Genomic DNA, 18523 nt, shown 5'->3' with positions numbered 1-18523 from the left:
AACATGGAGTCAACATGGAGTCAATATCAGCATTGTGAACCATTTTTTTTTTTTTTGTATTTTTCCTTGGAGACAATTTTCCTCCCCAAGTGACTAATGTGAATTTTCCTATTAGACAAACTATCAGCCTGACCAATTAAATTTAATGGCAAAAGGATACTCAAATCCATTCAAGTGCCCAAATCCTCTTGTCATTAACTGCTCTTAAAAGATGCACGTTGGAAAGGGTTTCATAATTTGCTCTGTTAGACAAAACAATTACTAAAATCATTCTTCAAAATGACATTTCGAATAGGCTAAGTACCAAATCAATTTGCTTCCCAGCCTGCCAAAGAAATTTAGGGGACTAGAGCATTGCATTATTTCATCATCAAGAGGCTTGATCTTGTAACTTCTCCTGAAATCTTACAGTTTCTTCCAAAACTATGCGCCCATATTTATCCTCTGAAGCCTGTACTAATTATAGGAGTTTAGCCAGCAGTATTAGAGTGTCCTGATACTCCTTCCACTTATTTTCACAGACTTTTCTTGGTGCAACAAAGCCAAATAGCTGACAATTTTCCACACCTGAAAACGCACCTCAGACTGAATACTTAAAAAAGAAATAAAAAAGCTCAGTCCCCACCAAGCGCTATAGAACAAACCAAAACAATGGGAGAAATAATTGCTTTAAAATTCATAAAATCCCATTGAGAGCTCCAGGAGAGCTCTTCTGGTCCAGCCCCCCCAGGGTTCTCAGCCATCACTGCACCCCTGTCCCTGCAAAGGATTGTAAACCAGCAGCTGCCACAGCCCCTACTGAGGATTTAGGTTTTGGGGTCTGCGACATTGCTGTATTTTGACATCTTGAGGTCTTTTCATCAGCAAAGCAGTGTTTCAGGCTGGACCACTGGGTAAGGCAGGAAAAAAAGCTGTGCTTTGCCCTCAACTGCATTTGCTGTGAGCAGGATGCCCAGAAAGAGAAGTATTCCCACTGAAGAAGGGCGATGTTCCCCTGTTCCCTGATAAGAGCATCCACATAGCCACATTGCCCTTCACCTGTGTCTGCACCAACTCAGAACACACCAACACTGGTCACGGTCTTCACTTTCAGGGACAAATGTCTGCTTCTAAGCTGGGGTCCAGCAACCATGCACCCAGGGCAACAAGCCCTGCATGAGGACAGAAAACCCATTTTGTCCCCACAGTGCCCATTCTGTCTTTGTAGTGACAGGTCCCTCTCCATCTTCCAGGGCCGGCCTGCCTGCCACCCATGACTGCACTTCCATGGAGAATTTGAGACTCTTAAAATCACTTAACTCCCTTTAAGTGCTGAAGAGTGCAGCAGAGACAGGTCCCTTGGGCAGGGGAAAGCAGGTAAGCCACAGTCCAACCACAGCCACCAAGGGAGGGGGCCAGACCACATACTCCTTATAGCTTAAGTTGTGCAGGAAATAAGAAGAACAGCAAGGCTTTCTTTGTACCCACACAAGTTAGGCTAGGGAGCATGGACCTGCTCCAGAGATAGCCTCCCTTGGGTCTCTGGTAGCTGCCTCCTGTCCAGCCCCTCCCTGCAGAAACACTTTCACACCTACACTGAATGACATTTAGTGAAGGAATGGAATATGGACTGCACCTATCCAGTGCTCTGCTTGCAAAACCCATGCTTAAACAGAGAAAGAATAGCACAAGCTGGAAGGCAGACATGTCTCCTCTGTCAACAACAAGAAACAGCCCCTTCTGGAAAAGCTCCAAAACCATAGGCTTGCTTCCTTTTGCAGCAGCTCCTCCAGGGAGAAGCAAAGGTAAATCCAGTCTGCTCCTTCACACTAGCTCTCTGAAAAACAAAATGTAACTGGAAACTAAAATGGTGATCCTGAATAACTAAGAGAGGATTAAAAGAAGAAAAGGAAGTTGCTCTCAGCTACAGGCACTGAGAAAATGATGTATTTTAATAAACCAATAGCAGGAAAAGAAACTCCAACCATTGTCCCTCTACCAAAGCATGACAACCTGCAAGACCGCAGGCCAGGGTGGCTTACAACATGACATGAAATTTCCCTGAGGACTGACTGACTCAGGAGCTCAGACCTAACTGTGCTTTATTGAGCCTAGAAGACTTTCCTGCGGCAACAGCACCCTCCAGCTGCTGCCTCTGCAGCACAGCATCATGCCTACATCACCGAAAACTGTACCAGCCGCCTTGGTGATGGGGACATGGCAGATATCCCCAGGATTCCCGTGCCTCCAATGCATAGCACATATGCTTCAGCTTTCATCACTCGGGCACCCAGGCACTTAGCAAACACTTCTGGTGTCTGCATTCTCCCTTTCTCCCTGTGTCTGCAGGGCAGGGACCACTTGCTGCTGCATTCTGTATTACCTGTGCTAAAAAACTCTCACCATTAAACAGAAGAAAGATTGAGAAGAGATAGACACTACTCACTCAGACTCACAAAAGTTCCCTTTTACACTCTACAGACTGCACCCTCACCCATGTTGGCAGGAAAAGCCCCCAGATCACTGATGAGACAGATACCACTGCAGCTTCCAAAGCAACCTTCCTAACACCATCTAGGATAAGAGAAAGATGGACAAAACCTGCCTCTGTAGGCCTTCTTTATGCTCTCCAGGCTACTGCTATCTACATCACTAGCACCCACATGGATCACTAGAAGTGGGTAATAGTCAGTGGGACTTATTAGAGCAGGCAGCCTCTCTGCAACATCCCTGATCCATGCTCCTGGTAGGCAACACACCTCCCTTGAGACTGGGTCAGGACAACAGATGTGTGCCTCTTCCTTTCAAAGTACAGTCCCCTACTACTACAGCCCGCCGCTTTTCCCTCGCAGCACCAGTACAGATCTTCTTTACCAGTGCATCAGCTGGTTGCTCCTAGTGTGAGTGCGTTTCCTCATCAGCCCCCCGCAGGACGGCAAAGCGGTTCTGGGTGGGGACAACAGATTTAGGAGGAAGCCCCTTGCTTCTAATTGTCTTTTTCCTCCTTTTTTTGTTGTGGTTTTGGGGGGCTTTTTTGTTACTATTTCCCAGCTTCCCGGGGTAACAGCCTCCTTCTTTCCTTCATGAGCTGGAGGGGAAGCTTGAGGCCCCTGCACAGTTTGGGGCTGGAGCAAGCAGCCCTGCTTCCTCTCAGCTTCCCCGACATCTTTTATCCTGTTGACAGCATCCCGCAGCTCAGCCCCTGCTGCAGGAGGACCTCCACCAGGGAGCACCGAGTGCAGCCCTGCCCATCGTGCTCCTTTCCCTCACAAGCCCAGGGCAGGCACCCTCTACACTCCGAGCTCTGCACTGCAGCCTCCCCTCTCATCGGCTCTGTCTGGGTGCCTACGCTGGCCACCGCCGGGGCAGCCGGAGCAGAGCTCCCAGAGCGGGCCCTGGTCATAAGGTGAGTGGTCAACATCCCACTTGCCTGCCCACACGAACTGCCATGCGAACTGCCTCAACCTGCCCTGCTCGCCGCGATCCCGGTCGCTCACGCTGCCTGGGGCAGGTTTTTGACCAGTCAGTGCTGGTGCCGCTCCTGTGAGTCCCTGCTCGCATCAGCTGAGCTGCCGGCTCCTGGGCAAGTCCTGTTGAGAACTTGAGGCTCCCTCGGTGGCTCTCGCCACTCTGCGTTGAGGCTCCTGGACGCTGAGCTTCCCCCTGCTTCGGTGTTGAAGGCATCCTCTCTTGGGCTACTCACCTCAGCAATTCAAGAACAATACATCGTACAAGTGCACAACTAAAGCACAGTAAAGCAGAAGACAAGAAAACACAGAGTGTACAAGACGTACAACACAGTGCAGGGAAAATAGCAGATGTACAGTACAAGGAAGACCTCTAATGCTGCTGGATGAAGGGCTCCTCCCATGTGGTGCAATGAACAATAAGTACACCACCGTACAATTCCCTATGGTACCACACCATCCATACAGTACAATACAAAAGAATACAGGGCATACAAAATGAACCATGATACATGATACAAAATGTAGACAGATGATACATGATACCTACCATAATACACAGCAAGATACATATGTTATGTACCATCCAACCTAATATTGTAAAATCTAAAACCAGACCTCAGAACACATAGCATACAATACAATAAAAGGAAACAAACAGAAATATACAAGACAATAAGAGACAAAACACAAGTAACTATAAACTGCCATGGAGCTGTGTACAGGTCCTGCACAATGGAACGAGGAAGGGTTCTTTCAGCATGCCGTGATGATGAACTAACTTGGAACAGTGCAATGAAGGGCTCTTCTGGTGTGGTGCAGTGAACAATACGCAATGAAACCACACCACAGAAGACCATATGATACATACAATACAATAGAATACATACCATACAAAATATAATACTAGACTAGACAATATTATACTATACTGCACCATACAAAAACATACCATAAAATACAGTAGAAAATACTGTACAAATCAAATGCACTCAAGTATAATACATACAAAAGGCACTACATACAAAGTGCAATACAAAACAGAAGATATACAAGTGACAATACAAAATGCAAAACACTGTACAATACAAATAATAGTAGATGTGATAACTGTCATATAATACAATAAAGACAGTACGCAATATGGACCAAATGACATTACAATATAAAACACACAATACATACAATACACAATACAAAATGCCAAATAAACCCGAAAATATTTTATAATGCCAGCAATACAATAAATAACATTCTCAACACTACAAACAGTACACACTACAGTATACATAATAAACCACACAACACCAACTGAATCACAATGCATACCATACATACAGTAAAACAACACACACAGGAAAATGCAAGACAAAATACAATACATACAATACAATGCATACAGTATACACAAGCCAATGAAATCTAGAACACAGAACATACCACACAACATGCAATACAAATCATACCATATGGTACAACTACAGTACTATACAAAACATCACAATCTAAGAACAAGGCAATACAATATGCATTCTCATACAAATACAGCCAAATACATGGAATACAAACCAGGACCATACAGGCAATACTATAAGTACCACGCTGCAAATACAAAACATACAACCCATAACAAACAGCGCCAGAGAAAATACCAGACCTGCCACAGAATACAAAGTATAAGACTAAACTTTCCATATGCACAGTACGCACAAGGCATAAAATACAAGACAAAATACAATACAAACACAATAAATACCAAACCATACAATATGAAAGAAGCACAATCCAATACAAAACGCAAGACACACCAGACGATAAAATACAAACCACAGAATACAATCCGTACCCTACAATCCATGCAGCACAAAGCAACACACAACAGAACAATACAGAAAAGACTAAAGAACACCTACAGTGCACAATACAATAAACAATGCCAGAGAAACTACGGTACAACACAGTACAGATCCTACAAGATACATACCACACAGACCAGGTAACGTAATACACAGAATACACAATACAATAAAACATGCAATTAAATAAAACAAAACCCCACCACAATACATAATACCAAACTCAAGAGACAATGCAAAACAAAATACAGTGGAGCACACAACAGAATACAATACATAAAATAACAAAACTAAAACACAACACAGAAGAATGCATGCAAGAAATAATATGCAGTACAACACCTATAGCACAATAAATCCCATATCATACAAGACAAACTGCAATACAATACAAAGTACAAACAACACAACCGAATACATACAATAAATACCATACCACACAATAAAAGACAATATATGAATACATATATATACAGTAAATAACATACAACACTCAAAATTCAAAACTTACAATGCAATACAAGACACAAGACACGACATACCCTTCAGGAACCACAGCACAACAAAAGACTAAAGAAGAAATACCATACAGTCAGTTGCACTCCATCCCACAATTCCTCTTGTGGGATTCATTTCACCAAGTCTCCCTAATACCCAGGAACACACAAGAGAACACAGCACATATTGAAGATGCCATGGTACAAAACACTCTGACACTACAGCACAGGACAAGACAAACTCAAGCATAACACAAGCCAGATGCTACAAGACCTAAACAACGTCAGAAATTTACAATACAACTCAGAAATTAATACAAAATACATCACAATAGAAAAGTTAGATTCCATACAAAATACACAGCTAAATAGAATACATAAAATGGAAAGCAAAATGAAATACAGTACAAAGAACACAAAATACTCCATACCATACGATACCATCCAATACAGGACCTGAAATACCATACCATACAGACAACAAAAAATACCAGCAAGGCAGTCCAATGCAGGCAATACAAGCAATGCAAAACCTCCCAGACATTACATACATCAGATACAAGAAAACAAATAGCATAACATCCATTCCAGGAGCTACATACAGTGCAATACTTTGCACTAACACAATATGCAAACTCCAACAAATACCGTATCAGGCAATACAGGTAACACCATACCACAGACACAGTACAAAGTAGGCAATAAAGCCCAGACCACTTGTACAGTGCACAGTACAGAACAAAACAGAATACAGTACATAAAATGGAATACAGGAAAGACAAAACTTAGAAGACAAAATAAAACTGAAAGTACAGTACAAACTGGAATATCAAATACAACACGCAATGCAATACAAAAGACAACACAACATACTACACATACAACATACATATAAAAAATTATCCAGACAGGAAAAACATACAGTAAGACAGATAAGATACACATGAAACATAGAACACATAACTTACCATACAATACATACAATGAATACAAAACCTTTGCATACAAGCCATAAAAGACAACACATACCATACATACTGTAAAAACCACAAACAGAAATATACACAATACAAAATACAATACATATTACAGATACATACCAGACCACATAACATACAATAATGAAGGGCTCCTCTGGCAAGGCACAAGGAAGGGCTCCTAATACGTGGCACGTTGAACAGCTCCTCCGGGGCAGCACAATGAGAGGCTCTTCTGGTGTGAGATGATGAACGCCTCCTCCAGGATGACATGCCAACAGGCTCTTCTGAGTAAAGCAATGTAGGCGCCCTCCAAGATGGCCCAGTGAAGGCCCCTTAGTAATGATGTGACACAGGGCTTATCCAGCACAACATGATGAAGGGTTTCCGTTATTGCAGTGCAGTAAAAGTCTCCAAGAAGAGGTGGGCACCATGATGAAGAGCTCATCTGGGGCGGCAGTAATGGGCAGCTTCAGCACTGAGCAATGAGGGGCTCCAAGAAGACCTGTGGAGCACGATGAAAGCTTTTCTGGCGCAGCATAATGATAACCCCTCCAGTGCAGCAAAATGAAGAGCTATTCCAGCACAACGTGATGATGGGCTCCTCCAGCAGAGCATGATGAAGGACTCCCCTATGCCAATGGGATGATAGGTTCCTGCAGGCAGTGTGGCGAACAGCTCCTCGGAGGTGTTGCAGTGAGAAGCTCCAAATAAAGCCAGGCAGTGAAGCTCTCCACAAAAAGGGAACACAGTGAAACACTTGAGTAAAGCTAACCAGGGAATAACCCCAGAAAAACTGGGCAGGGAAGGACTTCTGGGGTGCCAGGAGTCATGCGATATATTCTAACAAAAGCCTGGGGAGGAAGCACTGCTAAAGACATAAACAGTCAAGTTCTCTAAAAGATCCCGGTGGTGAATGAGCCACCATACTTGAGATACACAGACTCCAGACACAGGGAGGTGTCAGGCGCTTGGGAAGCACCTAGGAAAAGCAAGGAGGGAGAAAGGCTACACTTGGCTTTCAGTCAGCTAAAGGAACTGAACATCTGGCTTGGACAAGCAAGGCAGCAGCAGCATCACAGCATGAGCACAAGTGCACTAGTTTGTGAAAGCTGGACTAGGTGTCACCTACACAAGGTATTCGTTCCTACCAAATTTCAGTTCAGTTCAACTTTTCACCTTCAGAATACTCCTTTGCAACTTGAGTTTCTTACCCACAGCTGGAAAGTCACCAAAGAGCTGATCCCAGTTCTATACATCAGAGAAGCTGACTTGGTAACCAGCCTGCTCCGGTCCCCTCATCTTCATTCCAAGCTCAGCAGAAGGTGCTGCAAGAGACAAGCTGCATTACTACAGCCCATTCCAGAGATTCACGTCTGGGCTGCCAAACATCTCAAACCAGCAAACTCGGCGAATGGATACTTAGAGGGAAAATAGTGAGCAACCCAGGGCACTTCAGCCTAGACCCTCAGGACTTTGACACATACAAGGGTGGGGAGACCTCTCTGGAAGTGAGCCACCTCCTCCCCCTGCAAGCAGCAGGGAGGGAAGAGCAACAGAAACCAGACCACAAGCAGAAGCACATTCGCAACATGGCTCCGAAACGAAGACTCCACACCAGCTTTTCAGTCAAGCACCCCAAAGCTGGGTGGCAACACAATTAAATCCACTCAGGCAGCTCCTGCTTTGCTTGGGGTAGCGGACATACATGGCCATGAGTATTTCCTAGGCCAGGACCATTCTCCCCATGCCCAGCACAGGACAACCGCAGCTCCCCAAGCACAAAGCCTTGCCCTGGTTCTGCCCCACAAACCCCACCCCTCGATGGAACTCAGTGAACGGGCCAGGCCTGATTTATTCCAAATAACCCATTCCAAAGAACAGGATTTGAATGTGCTTGCACCTACAAATCTTCCCATCTGCCTCTTACATCAAATGCTGCAGCCATACCAACTGCCAGTTTCCTGCTGCCAAGGTGGGGCTGCAACGATCTCTGTTCAGATGGAAGCAGGCAGCACTCATGGTCCCAGCTTCTGACTCCAGGGCTTAGCCTCTGAACTGCAGGAACCTCACACCTCAAACACCCAGTGGTACACCCATCCTCCTGACCCAGTTGCAGGACCCTGCACTTGGCTCTGTGGAGCCTCATGAGGTTCTCATGGGTCTATTTCTCAAGCTTGTCCAGGTCCCTCTGGATCATCCAGTTCCAATCTCCTGCCACGGGCAGGGACAGCTTCCACCAGACCAGGTTGCTCCAACCCCCATGCAGCCTGGCCTTGAACACTGCCAGGGATGGGGCAGGCACAGCTTCTCTGGGCACCCTGTGCCAGTGCCTCAGCACCCTCACAGTAAAGAATTTCTTCCTATTTTCTAATCTCAATCTCCCCTCTGTCAGTTTAAAGCCATTCCCCCTTGTCCTGTCACTATATGCCCTTGTAAAAAGTCCCTCCACAGATTTCTTGCAGGTCCCCTTTAGGTAGTGGAAGGCTAGTGTAAGGTCTCCGCAGTCTTCTCCCAGCTGAACAAGCCCAGATCTCTCAGCCTGTCTTCACAGGAGAGGTGCTCCAATCCTCTGAGCATGGTCCTGATTCACTGAAAAAATATTCAGTAACTTGACATACGAGTGTCTGCTGAGTGTCTGGGTAGTCTCATCTGCACCTCAGAGTAGGGTCCATCAATATACCAATACCCTGGAGACACAAGGTCAGCCCTCCAGAAGAATATATCCTGTTATTAAGGAATTAATACAACTGGAAAATATGCTTTAACAGAGACAGCTTCAACCTACCAGTATAGAGCAGCTACATTCCAGCTTTGACTTTCCCAGCGTATCAATAATAAAACTTGATCTAATATGCAAAACCAAGAATTACTTCTAAATTTGCTTTTTTGGTGATATGTATCTGTGAGCCTCCAGTGATAAAAGAGGCTATTTCAACTTTTAAAAGTAAAGGGTAGTAGCTCCTGAGAGCAGTTTAAACAGCCATTCACAAAATAGTGCTATGTTAGAGAATGCTCCAGCTTGAGGAAGGTTATGGTCACAGAAACCATCAGACTTTGTAAAAAACACCTACTAGATTCTTTCTGTATGAAAAAGCTTTAGTAACCAGTATGCTGCTGGCCAACAGAAGCAGATGTTCTTCAAATCTGAAACAGCTGCCCATCATGAATGTTTGTATTTTTGATATCTGGAGTGTCTGAGTGACACTTCTGACACACAATTGGCAAAGATGATGCAGTATCCTAAAGCAACCCTGCACCAGCTAGCAGCAACGGACATCTAATATAAACAGAGAACATTCTGCCACCCAACTGAAAAGCTTGAGTGTATTTGGATGTCTGTCTTCAACCATGATTGAGCAGATGTTCACAAGGGAACAAAGCCACACAAGAATGCTTACCCAGCTGAATTTCAGGATTGTGTCCAAAACCAAGTGCCAAATTCACATGGCTCCAGTTTCATGTCCTGAAACATACTAGAACTTTTTAAACTTACTTTTCTGAAAGCTCGGGAAAGTTGTAAATACACTGAAGGCAGGATCTTCCAAAGTCTTTAGAAATCAGAGTCATAGTTACAGGTTTTCCCCACACTATGTTACAAGTTTAATTGTGCAAAAATACAGTCAGCAAGACTTTGGATTTGTTGTGAATTGAACATAATTCCAGTGATGTACAGACACGGCAAATGATATTGCTGTAACCAGAGCAAATACACACCATAACTGTTGTGGAGACAACCGAGTGGTTCGATACACTGAGACACTGTTCTCAAGTGATTTAAACAACCTGTATTTAATGACTGTACATTAAGAGAATCAAAGAAATGACACCTAAAAGGAAAGCTAGGAGCAGGATAATGAAGTTTAAGACTGCACCAACTTAAAAGAACATCAAAAAACTGGTTTAGAGAGATTCCCCAGCAATGGCCAAGCAGGTCTGCAATACTGCAGGTGTGAAGTATAATTCCTCTTCAATCAACACAGCGCGCGTGTGTATATATATATATATATATATATGTATTGCATTTCAGCAAAACAAAAGGCTTTCCTAATGCAAATGTTTCTTTTAAGTACAGGAGGGTGAAGCATTAACAACCTTTCAAACTAAAAGACACCAATGGTGTTGCAAAAGAAACAGATGAGGGGGAAAGAAACAAACAAAACTTTCAGAGCTCAGTCCTCTGGCTCCCCCACTTAATGAAACAAGAAACCCCAACAAAGTAATACATGTGGAAATGAAAGGCTTTGCTGAATCCCCTCACCCCCATTAAAATCTTTCTGTAGTGCCTACATCACTGAGGAAAAACCAGTTTTCAAAGCAGTTCCTGTCCTTGCGCATCCATGTTTTAACACAACCAGATCAGACGTGTAATGCTGTTCTGTGCAGCTACATTTTGGTCTTAACAAATCTACGTGCTTCTTGCAAAAGTGTTTCAACATCTTCATTATCCTTGTCTTCTGAACTTGGCTCCCAGTCAGAGTCTTCATCAGTAGGGTCACACTCCTCTTCCTCATCATCTATAAAGCTGTCATCAAGGTCATATTCATTTGGTTCATCATCACTGGCACCATCTTTCTCCACAGCCCTTTTTCCTGTAAGGACAAAAATGTCATATATTCATGTATCATAAATACAGAACTAGAGACCTTCCAGAGACCATATAGTTAGTCTCTCTCCTCAGGAGGAGAAAGAATCAACTAAAGCACTCCACCCAACACTAATAATTCTGGGTTTGATTTTCAAGACTGTCATGTACCATCACTCTCTGACCTCCACTGCAGCACTTACCCATCCGATCACTTAAAGCTTTCCTTACTGACTTTTCTTCCAGCACCTGGAAAACAGTATCAGGCCTTTTAACAACATCTTCTGGTATCAGAAAAAAACCAGAATCTGATGTCTCCTGATCACTTTTCTCAAGGAGTTAGGCACACAATTTTCCTAGTTCTCTTCCTGCCACTTCTGTACCTAAACAATTAATCTACCTTGCCATTTATTTTGACCTGAGGATTTCCATCTTCATTCATCCACACTTACTTAGGGCTATTTTATACTCTTACTCTGGCACAGCTTTTAACTCACATTCATTTCTTTCCTGAGCTTCAGGTAAAAGAAGGGAATCTGCTATATCACTCACCTCCTATGCTCTCAACTTGGATCCCTGCTGGATAGTCTATGCTTCCTTTCTGAACACGGGTTAAGGAAACAACAAAAGCAGAACACTTTTTCCTGAGCGGGGTGCAACCTGTTCTGCAGTCCAGTCTATTCTATCACACTGCTTTCTAAGCTGCTGGCCATCCAGCTTCTTCACAACTTACATTCTGCACTCAAATTGGCTTCTCTCTTCACAGTATTTCACAATACTCTGTATTGACACACAGACTCAGAAACCTCTGTTTACAAGAAACTGGTTACTGTTCACAGCATGTTCCTAACTCTTCAGACAGCTTGTCTTGAAGCATTCTTTTAATTGTTCAGATACGTTCGCACATTTAAACCCATTCCCCAAGGCAGGGTAATTCTGCTATTTGAAGAAGTCTTACTTATCTAACTTGGCAGTGCCCATAAAAAGCTGCTGCCATAGCAGCATTGCCTTCTCCTCCTATTTATCAGTAGCTGTGAACCTTTAACAAGTTTATTTCTACTGCTTCCTGATTTTGGTAGAAGTGCACAGCCCTTGTTCCACAAGCCTACTCTATCTCCATTTTTCTTACATGACCACAGTTCGTAACTGGCCAAAGTCTATTAATATTCCAATAGTGTTATTCTGCCCTTAAGTCATACCTCTGAGTAAACCCATTGTCATTCCTCTTCTTCCCAGCCTCTAATTTTTGCATTCTTATCTCATCTAGGAATAAATTATCTGTATGAGATCACTGGCAGGTTATCTCTTGAGCAGTTCTTATCATTCAGATGAAACTATAAACATGTTTGGGTTTTTTTTAACTCAGCTACAGACCCCAGTCCAAATCATCAATGCTTATATTAACCATAAGCATTTCTTAGCAGCTTCTTGAATCACAGAATCACAGAATCACAGAATCCCAAGGGTTGGAAGGGACCTCAAAAGATCATCTAGTCCAACCCCCCTGCAAGAGCAGGGTAACCTACAGTACATCACACAGGAACTTGTCCAGGCGGGCCTTGAATATCTCCAGTGTAGGAGACTCCACAACCCCCCTGGGCAACCTGTTCAAAGCTCTGGGCACTCAAGCTATGCGTACCATGGACAAACAAGGACATCAGCATCTTAGATAGTCAGATCACATCCTCTATCAGTTACATTTTTCTACTAGTCGGAGTGTCACTATTCCAGAATTACCTTACAGTCTTAAGACTTTATAGCAATCCAAGGTTATCAAAAGCATTAGTCAAGGTTCTCAAAAATACACAACTTTATGGTTGAATTGTCTACAGAGGCACTGAAAGGCTTCCTAGAACAATGTCAGACATGTGACACAGCCAATAATGTAACTGAGAAATATTCTATGGCTGGCCAATATTCTTGGAAGGACCAACTCTGCACCACCTAGCATAAGATCCTGAAAATGCCAACTGCCAATTTCAGCTGTAATCCACTACTGTTTATCTGACTTCAAGGGAAATCAATCACACCTATGCTGACCCATACCAGCAGAGTTTCTTAAGAGCTTCTTCAAGAACTGCAGGCTATGGTCCTGCAGAATGAATTACGTCTTGGAGGGAAGAGATCAAAACAAAGATGCTAAATACAGTAAGAGCAAAATCCCTCTTCTCAAACTAAACTTATGAGAATAATAAGCCCAAGACCTGCTTAGTAAAGAAAACCTCTTCTTCACTTTCACAGTGCTGTGGGTGGTATTTTATAACAGAAGTAGGAATTCTGGCAAAATACTACTTCCATGCTTTTCCTACAAATGTACAAGCAGCATACTATGTTTTTCATTCCTGTACATCAACAGATTGCATCAGTGAATGATGCACTTCTTTCCACTCTACTACTTTCCACGTCTTTCCACTCCACTTCTTTCCACTACAGTTTAATTCAGCCCCACTACCCCTAAAGATGATTGCTGGGTACAACTCCGCCTTTTCCTTAGTACTGTGTTTATAAAGATGACCTTGAAGCTTTCTCTGAAAGCATCTCCTTCATGTAGGGAGAAAAAGCCTGCCAACTACCCCTTTCAGAGAGTTACATTTGCAAGTGCTTAGCAACTTGCTAGAAAATCTACAATGAAATGTGTAGAAGAATCCTGCATAGCTGCAGCAAATAACTCAGCTAAGTAGCGGCAGTGCAGTGAGGTCATTCAGTAGTAACAGTTTAATATAGCATAACTGACCTTTTTCTTTTCTTCCTCCCTTACAACTATTCCCCCCAGTAATTAGGCTTCTATGATTTCTCAGAACATAGACCACATTCTCTACAGGTAATTCATAATCTGTCTGGTAACAATTAGACTAAAAATGTTAAAACCCAACCATGTCAAATGCCAGGTAGACAGTACCCTTCTTTTCTTGGCTGGTGGAGTTTAAATACACTTGCACAGAAATTAATGGTTTACTTAACATTGTAGTTGTGGCAAATGGCACAGAATAAAAGTTAATGGAGCCCTGACTGTCTGTGACCTTACATGGCTCGGTGTGACTGCCTCAGACGTGATGCTGCTGACCTTTGCGTCCTCAAGATTGATCAGAAACCGGTCAACAAGACATTGGGAGGAAAAAAAAAAATAATCCAACCGGTAAATGTGATCAGCACTTTAATAAATGAATTCCTTTCTTTCCCGTGTGTAGAATATCAGTTCTTCCCTGGTTGCCTCATTATAAAATCTTAACCCCTCACTGTTCTTACAATGCTATTAACAATTCTTACTGTGCTGGAATACACATTTCTACAAGGGAAGAGTGATCAGGGTGAGGCTGGTACTTTGCACAATGGGATGTGGCAAAGCATACAGGTAACAAACAAGCCTCAGAATGTACTAGTTCACAGATACAATCATATCAAGAATTCAGTAATGGCAAAAGTGCACACATACATGATAAGGAAATGAAATGGGAAAGAAATTTCTCAGTGGAAAGTATAAAAGCAACCTCTTGCATCCATCCACAACAGAACTGGGAGGCAAAACCACTTTGCCTAAAAAACTAACTACAGCTATTTGCACTTTTATTTATTTTCTCTAGAAAGCAGGCATCTCTAATGTGAGGGTTTCTTTAGGAAATGCCCAGCCACACCTTGGTGGCCTCAAGAAAGACAAGCCAGTTCCGACTCCATTTGAGACACAGCAGCTCCACTTCCTCATGCCTTGTTCAGGCCAGCGAACATGAAGATGGCATATCATCAGACTTTCAGAATGCTCTAAAAGCTCACTTTTAAATTGCTTTAGAAAGACAGGAAGCTGAGACACAAAAGCAGCCTGGAAACAGACCTTAAAGGGTGTTTGAAACTGGAGTTTATGCACCTGCAACATGTAAGTGAACACTGTTGGCAGCAGCAAAGCAACCTTAGGTGCACCACTGGTAAATGGAGAGATATTCATCCACAGTATTACAATTTACATTATCAAGATAGACTACAGCTTGCCTGTGCTACTAATAATCCTCACTGACAACAAGAAACTAAGAAGGACATATCTGTAGTTTAGTATGAAAGCTGCCCTCAACTCAAAGCCATTAACCTCCTACACTTTAGTCCTAACAAGCCAGTATATTACTTCACAGTAAGTATAAGGAAAGCTTGTAAGCACATGCACAGATATGACCCAGAAGTTATTTAAAGTTTAGTGCAATGCAGAAGGAATATCTCAATGCTTAAAGAGCAATCAATCTTTACAGGGCAAAGAAATACTGGCTTCCTTTCATCCTATTATGACTGCTACTGCAAAACCCAGGACACCCCTATGTAAGGAAGGAACAATTGATTCAGCCACATGTGTCTCCTTAAAACATTTGTTTGTTTTCTTGTCTGCTCCTAAGGATGTACAAGTATGCTCATCCAGGAAGCCTGGTACAAATTCAATTTCAACACTATTACTTTTAAAAAAGCAAGCTGAGTTTTAGTAAAATAACAACTACGTCAGGTAAATATTGCCAAGCATCTCCAGCACTATTAAACACCAGAAAACCACTGCAGATCTGTGGTCTCATGCTGATGTGCCCATTTATCACATTAGAATATACTCACCATTTTTTGAAGTTCTTTGTCGGGTTGCTCTTTTAGTTACTAAAGAAAAGAAAGGTATAAGTCAGGACAGACTACAGCCTAGAACAAGAGTTATTCATACAGTTTGCTACAACAGAACACTGACCTGTTAAAATTAATGCTGCAATGGTTCTGCTCTATCTACAGTGAGAAAACTACTCTGCTGGCCAAAAAAATCCAGGTGAACTGTTCTTACAATTATGAACCATGCCATCTGGAGATGAGTGTCATTAATATTGGTTCACGGATTTTTTTAAGCAGAAAATTGACATGACAAAGCATTTAAGTATTTTACAGCATTGTTTCCATAATGCAATTTTTCCTTAATAATACCATAATCCAAATTCTTTAAAGTAAAATACTTTGTCAATACATTTCCACAACTGTTCTACTTTGAACTACTGTTTACTACATTGGGATTTCACGTGGAAAAGATCTCCAAGTCCAAATAATCAAGAAAAAGCACAAGAAAATGCAAAGTAACTCTCTGAATTTTTTTAAGAACAGACAAAATGTAAACAGTACATTCCCATGATTTTCAACAAGCCTCATTACTGGAATATAAAACAGGAGTAGAAAATTTCTTAATAAAATCATAGAATAGTTAGGGTTGGAAAGGACCTCAAGATCATCTAGTTCCAACCCCCTGCCATGGGCAGGGACATCTCACACTAAGCCATCTCACCCAAGGCTCTGTCCAACCTGGCCTTGAACACCGCCAGGGATGGAGCACTCACAACCCCCCTGGGCAACCCATTCCAGTGCTCACCACCCTAACAGGAAAGAACTTCTTCCTTATATCCAATCTAAACTTCCCCTGTTTAAGTTTTAACCCATTACCCCTTGTCCTGTCACTACAGTCCCTGATGAAGAGTTCCTCTCCAGCATCCTTGTAGGCCCCCTGCAGATACTGGAAGGCTGCTATGAGGTCTCCACGCAGCCTTCTCTTCTCCAGGCTGAACAGCCCCAACTTCCTCAGCCTGTCTTCATACGGGAGGTGCTCCAGTCCCCTGATCATCCTCGTGGCCTCCTCTGGACTTGTTCCAACAGTTCCATGTCCTTTTTATGTTGAGGACACCAGAACTGCACACAATGCTCCAGGTGAGGTCTCACGAGAGCAGAGTAGAGGGGCAGGATCACCTCCTTCGACCTGTTGGTCACGCTGCTCTTGATGCAGCCCAGGATACGGTTGGCTTTCTGGGCTGTGAGCTCACACTGAAGCTGGCTCATGTTCATTTTCTCAACAACCAACACTCAGAAACCCAGATTCATTTCTAATTATATTCCCTCCAAGCCTCAAGAGAACATATATGCAAAACTTTGTTCTCTCAATAAGAAAAACACTGGTTAAAAATAAATAAAATTAAAAAATAGGTGACAGATATGCTTGTAATGTTTGTTTTAGAGCATCAAAAGACTTGAAAAATTGTATGCTACATGAGGATTTCCTATCAAAAGGAAAATAAGAATAAAAAGTGTAAAATCATAAGACATCAATCTTTATAAAGCATAAAATATTTCTCTGTATATAATTTACTACAGGGATGGGAGAAAAGCTATAAAAATCATTTACTGCAGTATCCACTCGAAATTTGGAGAAATACTTCAGTAACACCTAAATATATTCCCCCTTTTCATTGCAATACTTCAGCTCTGAATGAAGGAAGTAGAATACAGAGATCCGGTAATGTCACACTATACTGCGTTTAATTTTCAATAAACCCTGTAACTCACGAAAATAGCCACTTGTCACATGGCATTTTTGTCAATTCCTAAGATACAAATCAACCAAACTGTGTCAGTTGTGTCTGAGCCAGCCTACCTCTCTCCACTTGAAAAACATGCGTAAAAGTGAGTGCAAGTCTGCGGTGGCCAAGAATCCTCCTTACCACAGAAAAGGGCAAGACCTCACACTTGAGAAAAGCAAAGGTGCAGGGCAATATGGAGTAAGCTGCAAATGCAGTGTTATTCACTTACAGCAGATGAAAGTATTTTATTCCAAATGGTTTTTGTATTTGTTGCTGGGATTGGGGGGGGTTCCCCTTGACTTTGAGCTATATTGAACAAATGTTCTTACCTGGAGGTGCAGTGTGCTTGTATTCTAGCTTGTGCTGAGGATTCTTCCTGCAAAGAAGAAAACCATATAAGCTTGATTCACTACCTTGTTCCACACTTAACAAGACCAAAATTCCTTAGTATTTTTGGTCCAAAACTCCTTGGTATTTTATGAATCATTTACATTACTTTTAAAAATAAAATTCTGTGACCAATGCCTTACCGCAGTGTCTCAGCTTATAGTTTACAGAGTGAGAAAATACAAATCAGGTTCAGAAAGCCTTCCTCTTGTTACAGCATTAAAAAAATAGATGTCTGATCAAAACCAAGATATGAGATAGTTTCCAAAGTTGTAAAATTAGATGCGTTTGTTCAGTGAGATAAGAACTGATCCATGTGACATGCTTGAAACTTGAGGTTCATTTCTGCAGCTCCAGAAACTTCTGGTGTATTTTATAAAATACCCTTGCTGTGAAGACTGCCTCCAGAACTAGTTGCTTATTTATAT

General features: G+C 42.4%; 1 protein-coding gene across 6 annotated transcripts in view; it reads right to left on the bottom strand.

Moving 5' to 3' along the window:
• Nucleotides 1-10348: 10348 nt before the first annotated feature.
• Nucleotides 10349-18523, bottom strand: part of APLF (aprataxin and PNKP like factor) — a 37463-nt gene continuing 29288 nt past the window's right edge. For 5 of the 6 annotated variants that reach the window (XM_065682287.1, XM_065682289.1, XM_065682286.1 and 2 more), the window contains exons 7-9: nt 18038-18084; nt 15943-15981; nt 10349-11368 (exon numbers count right to left, since the gene is read on the bottom strand). In XM_065682287.1, coding sequence (XP_065538359.1) covers nt 11163-11368; nt 15943-15981; nt 18038-18084 — 292 coding nt within the window. In that variant the 3' untranslated portion in view covers nt 10349-11162. Of the gene's footprint in view, nt 11369-11394; nt 12625-15942; nt 15982-18037; nt 18085-18523 lie in introns of those variants that run through there. The other variant, XM_065682292.1, reaches the window with a different exon arrangement.

Source organism: Lathamus discolor, chromosome 5, assembly GCF_037157495.1.
Source record: "Lathamus discolor isolate bLatDis1 chromosome 5, bLatDis1.hap1, whole genome shotgun sequence".
In the NCBI taxonomy this organism is placed as follows: Eukaryota; Metazoa; Chordata; class Aves; order Psittaciformes; family Psittacidae; genus Lathamus; species Lathamus discolor.
Note: the sequence above shows the minus strand (reverse complement) of the source record. Positions and strands in the feature narration are given on the sequence as shown.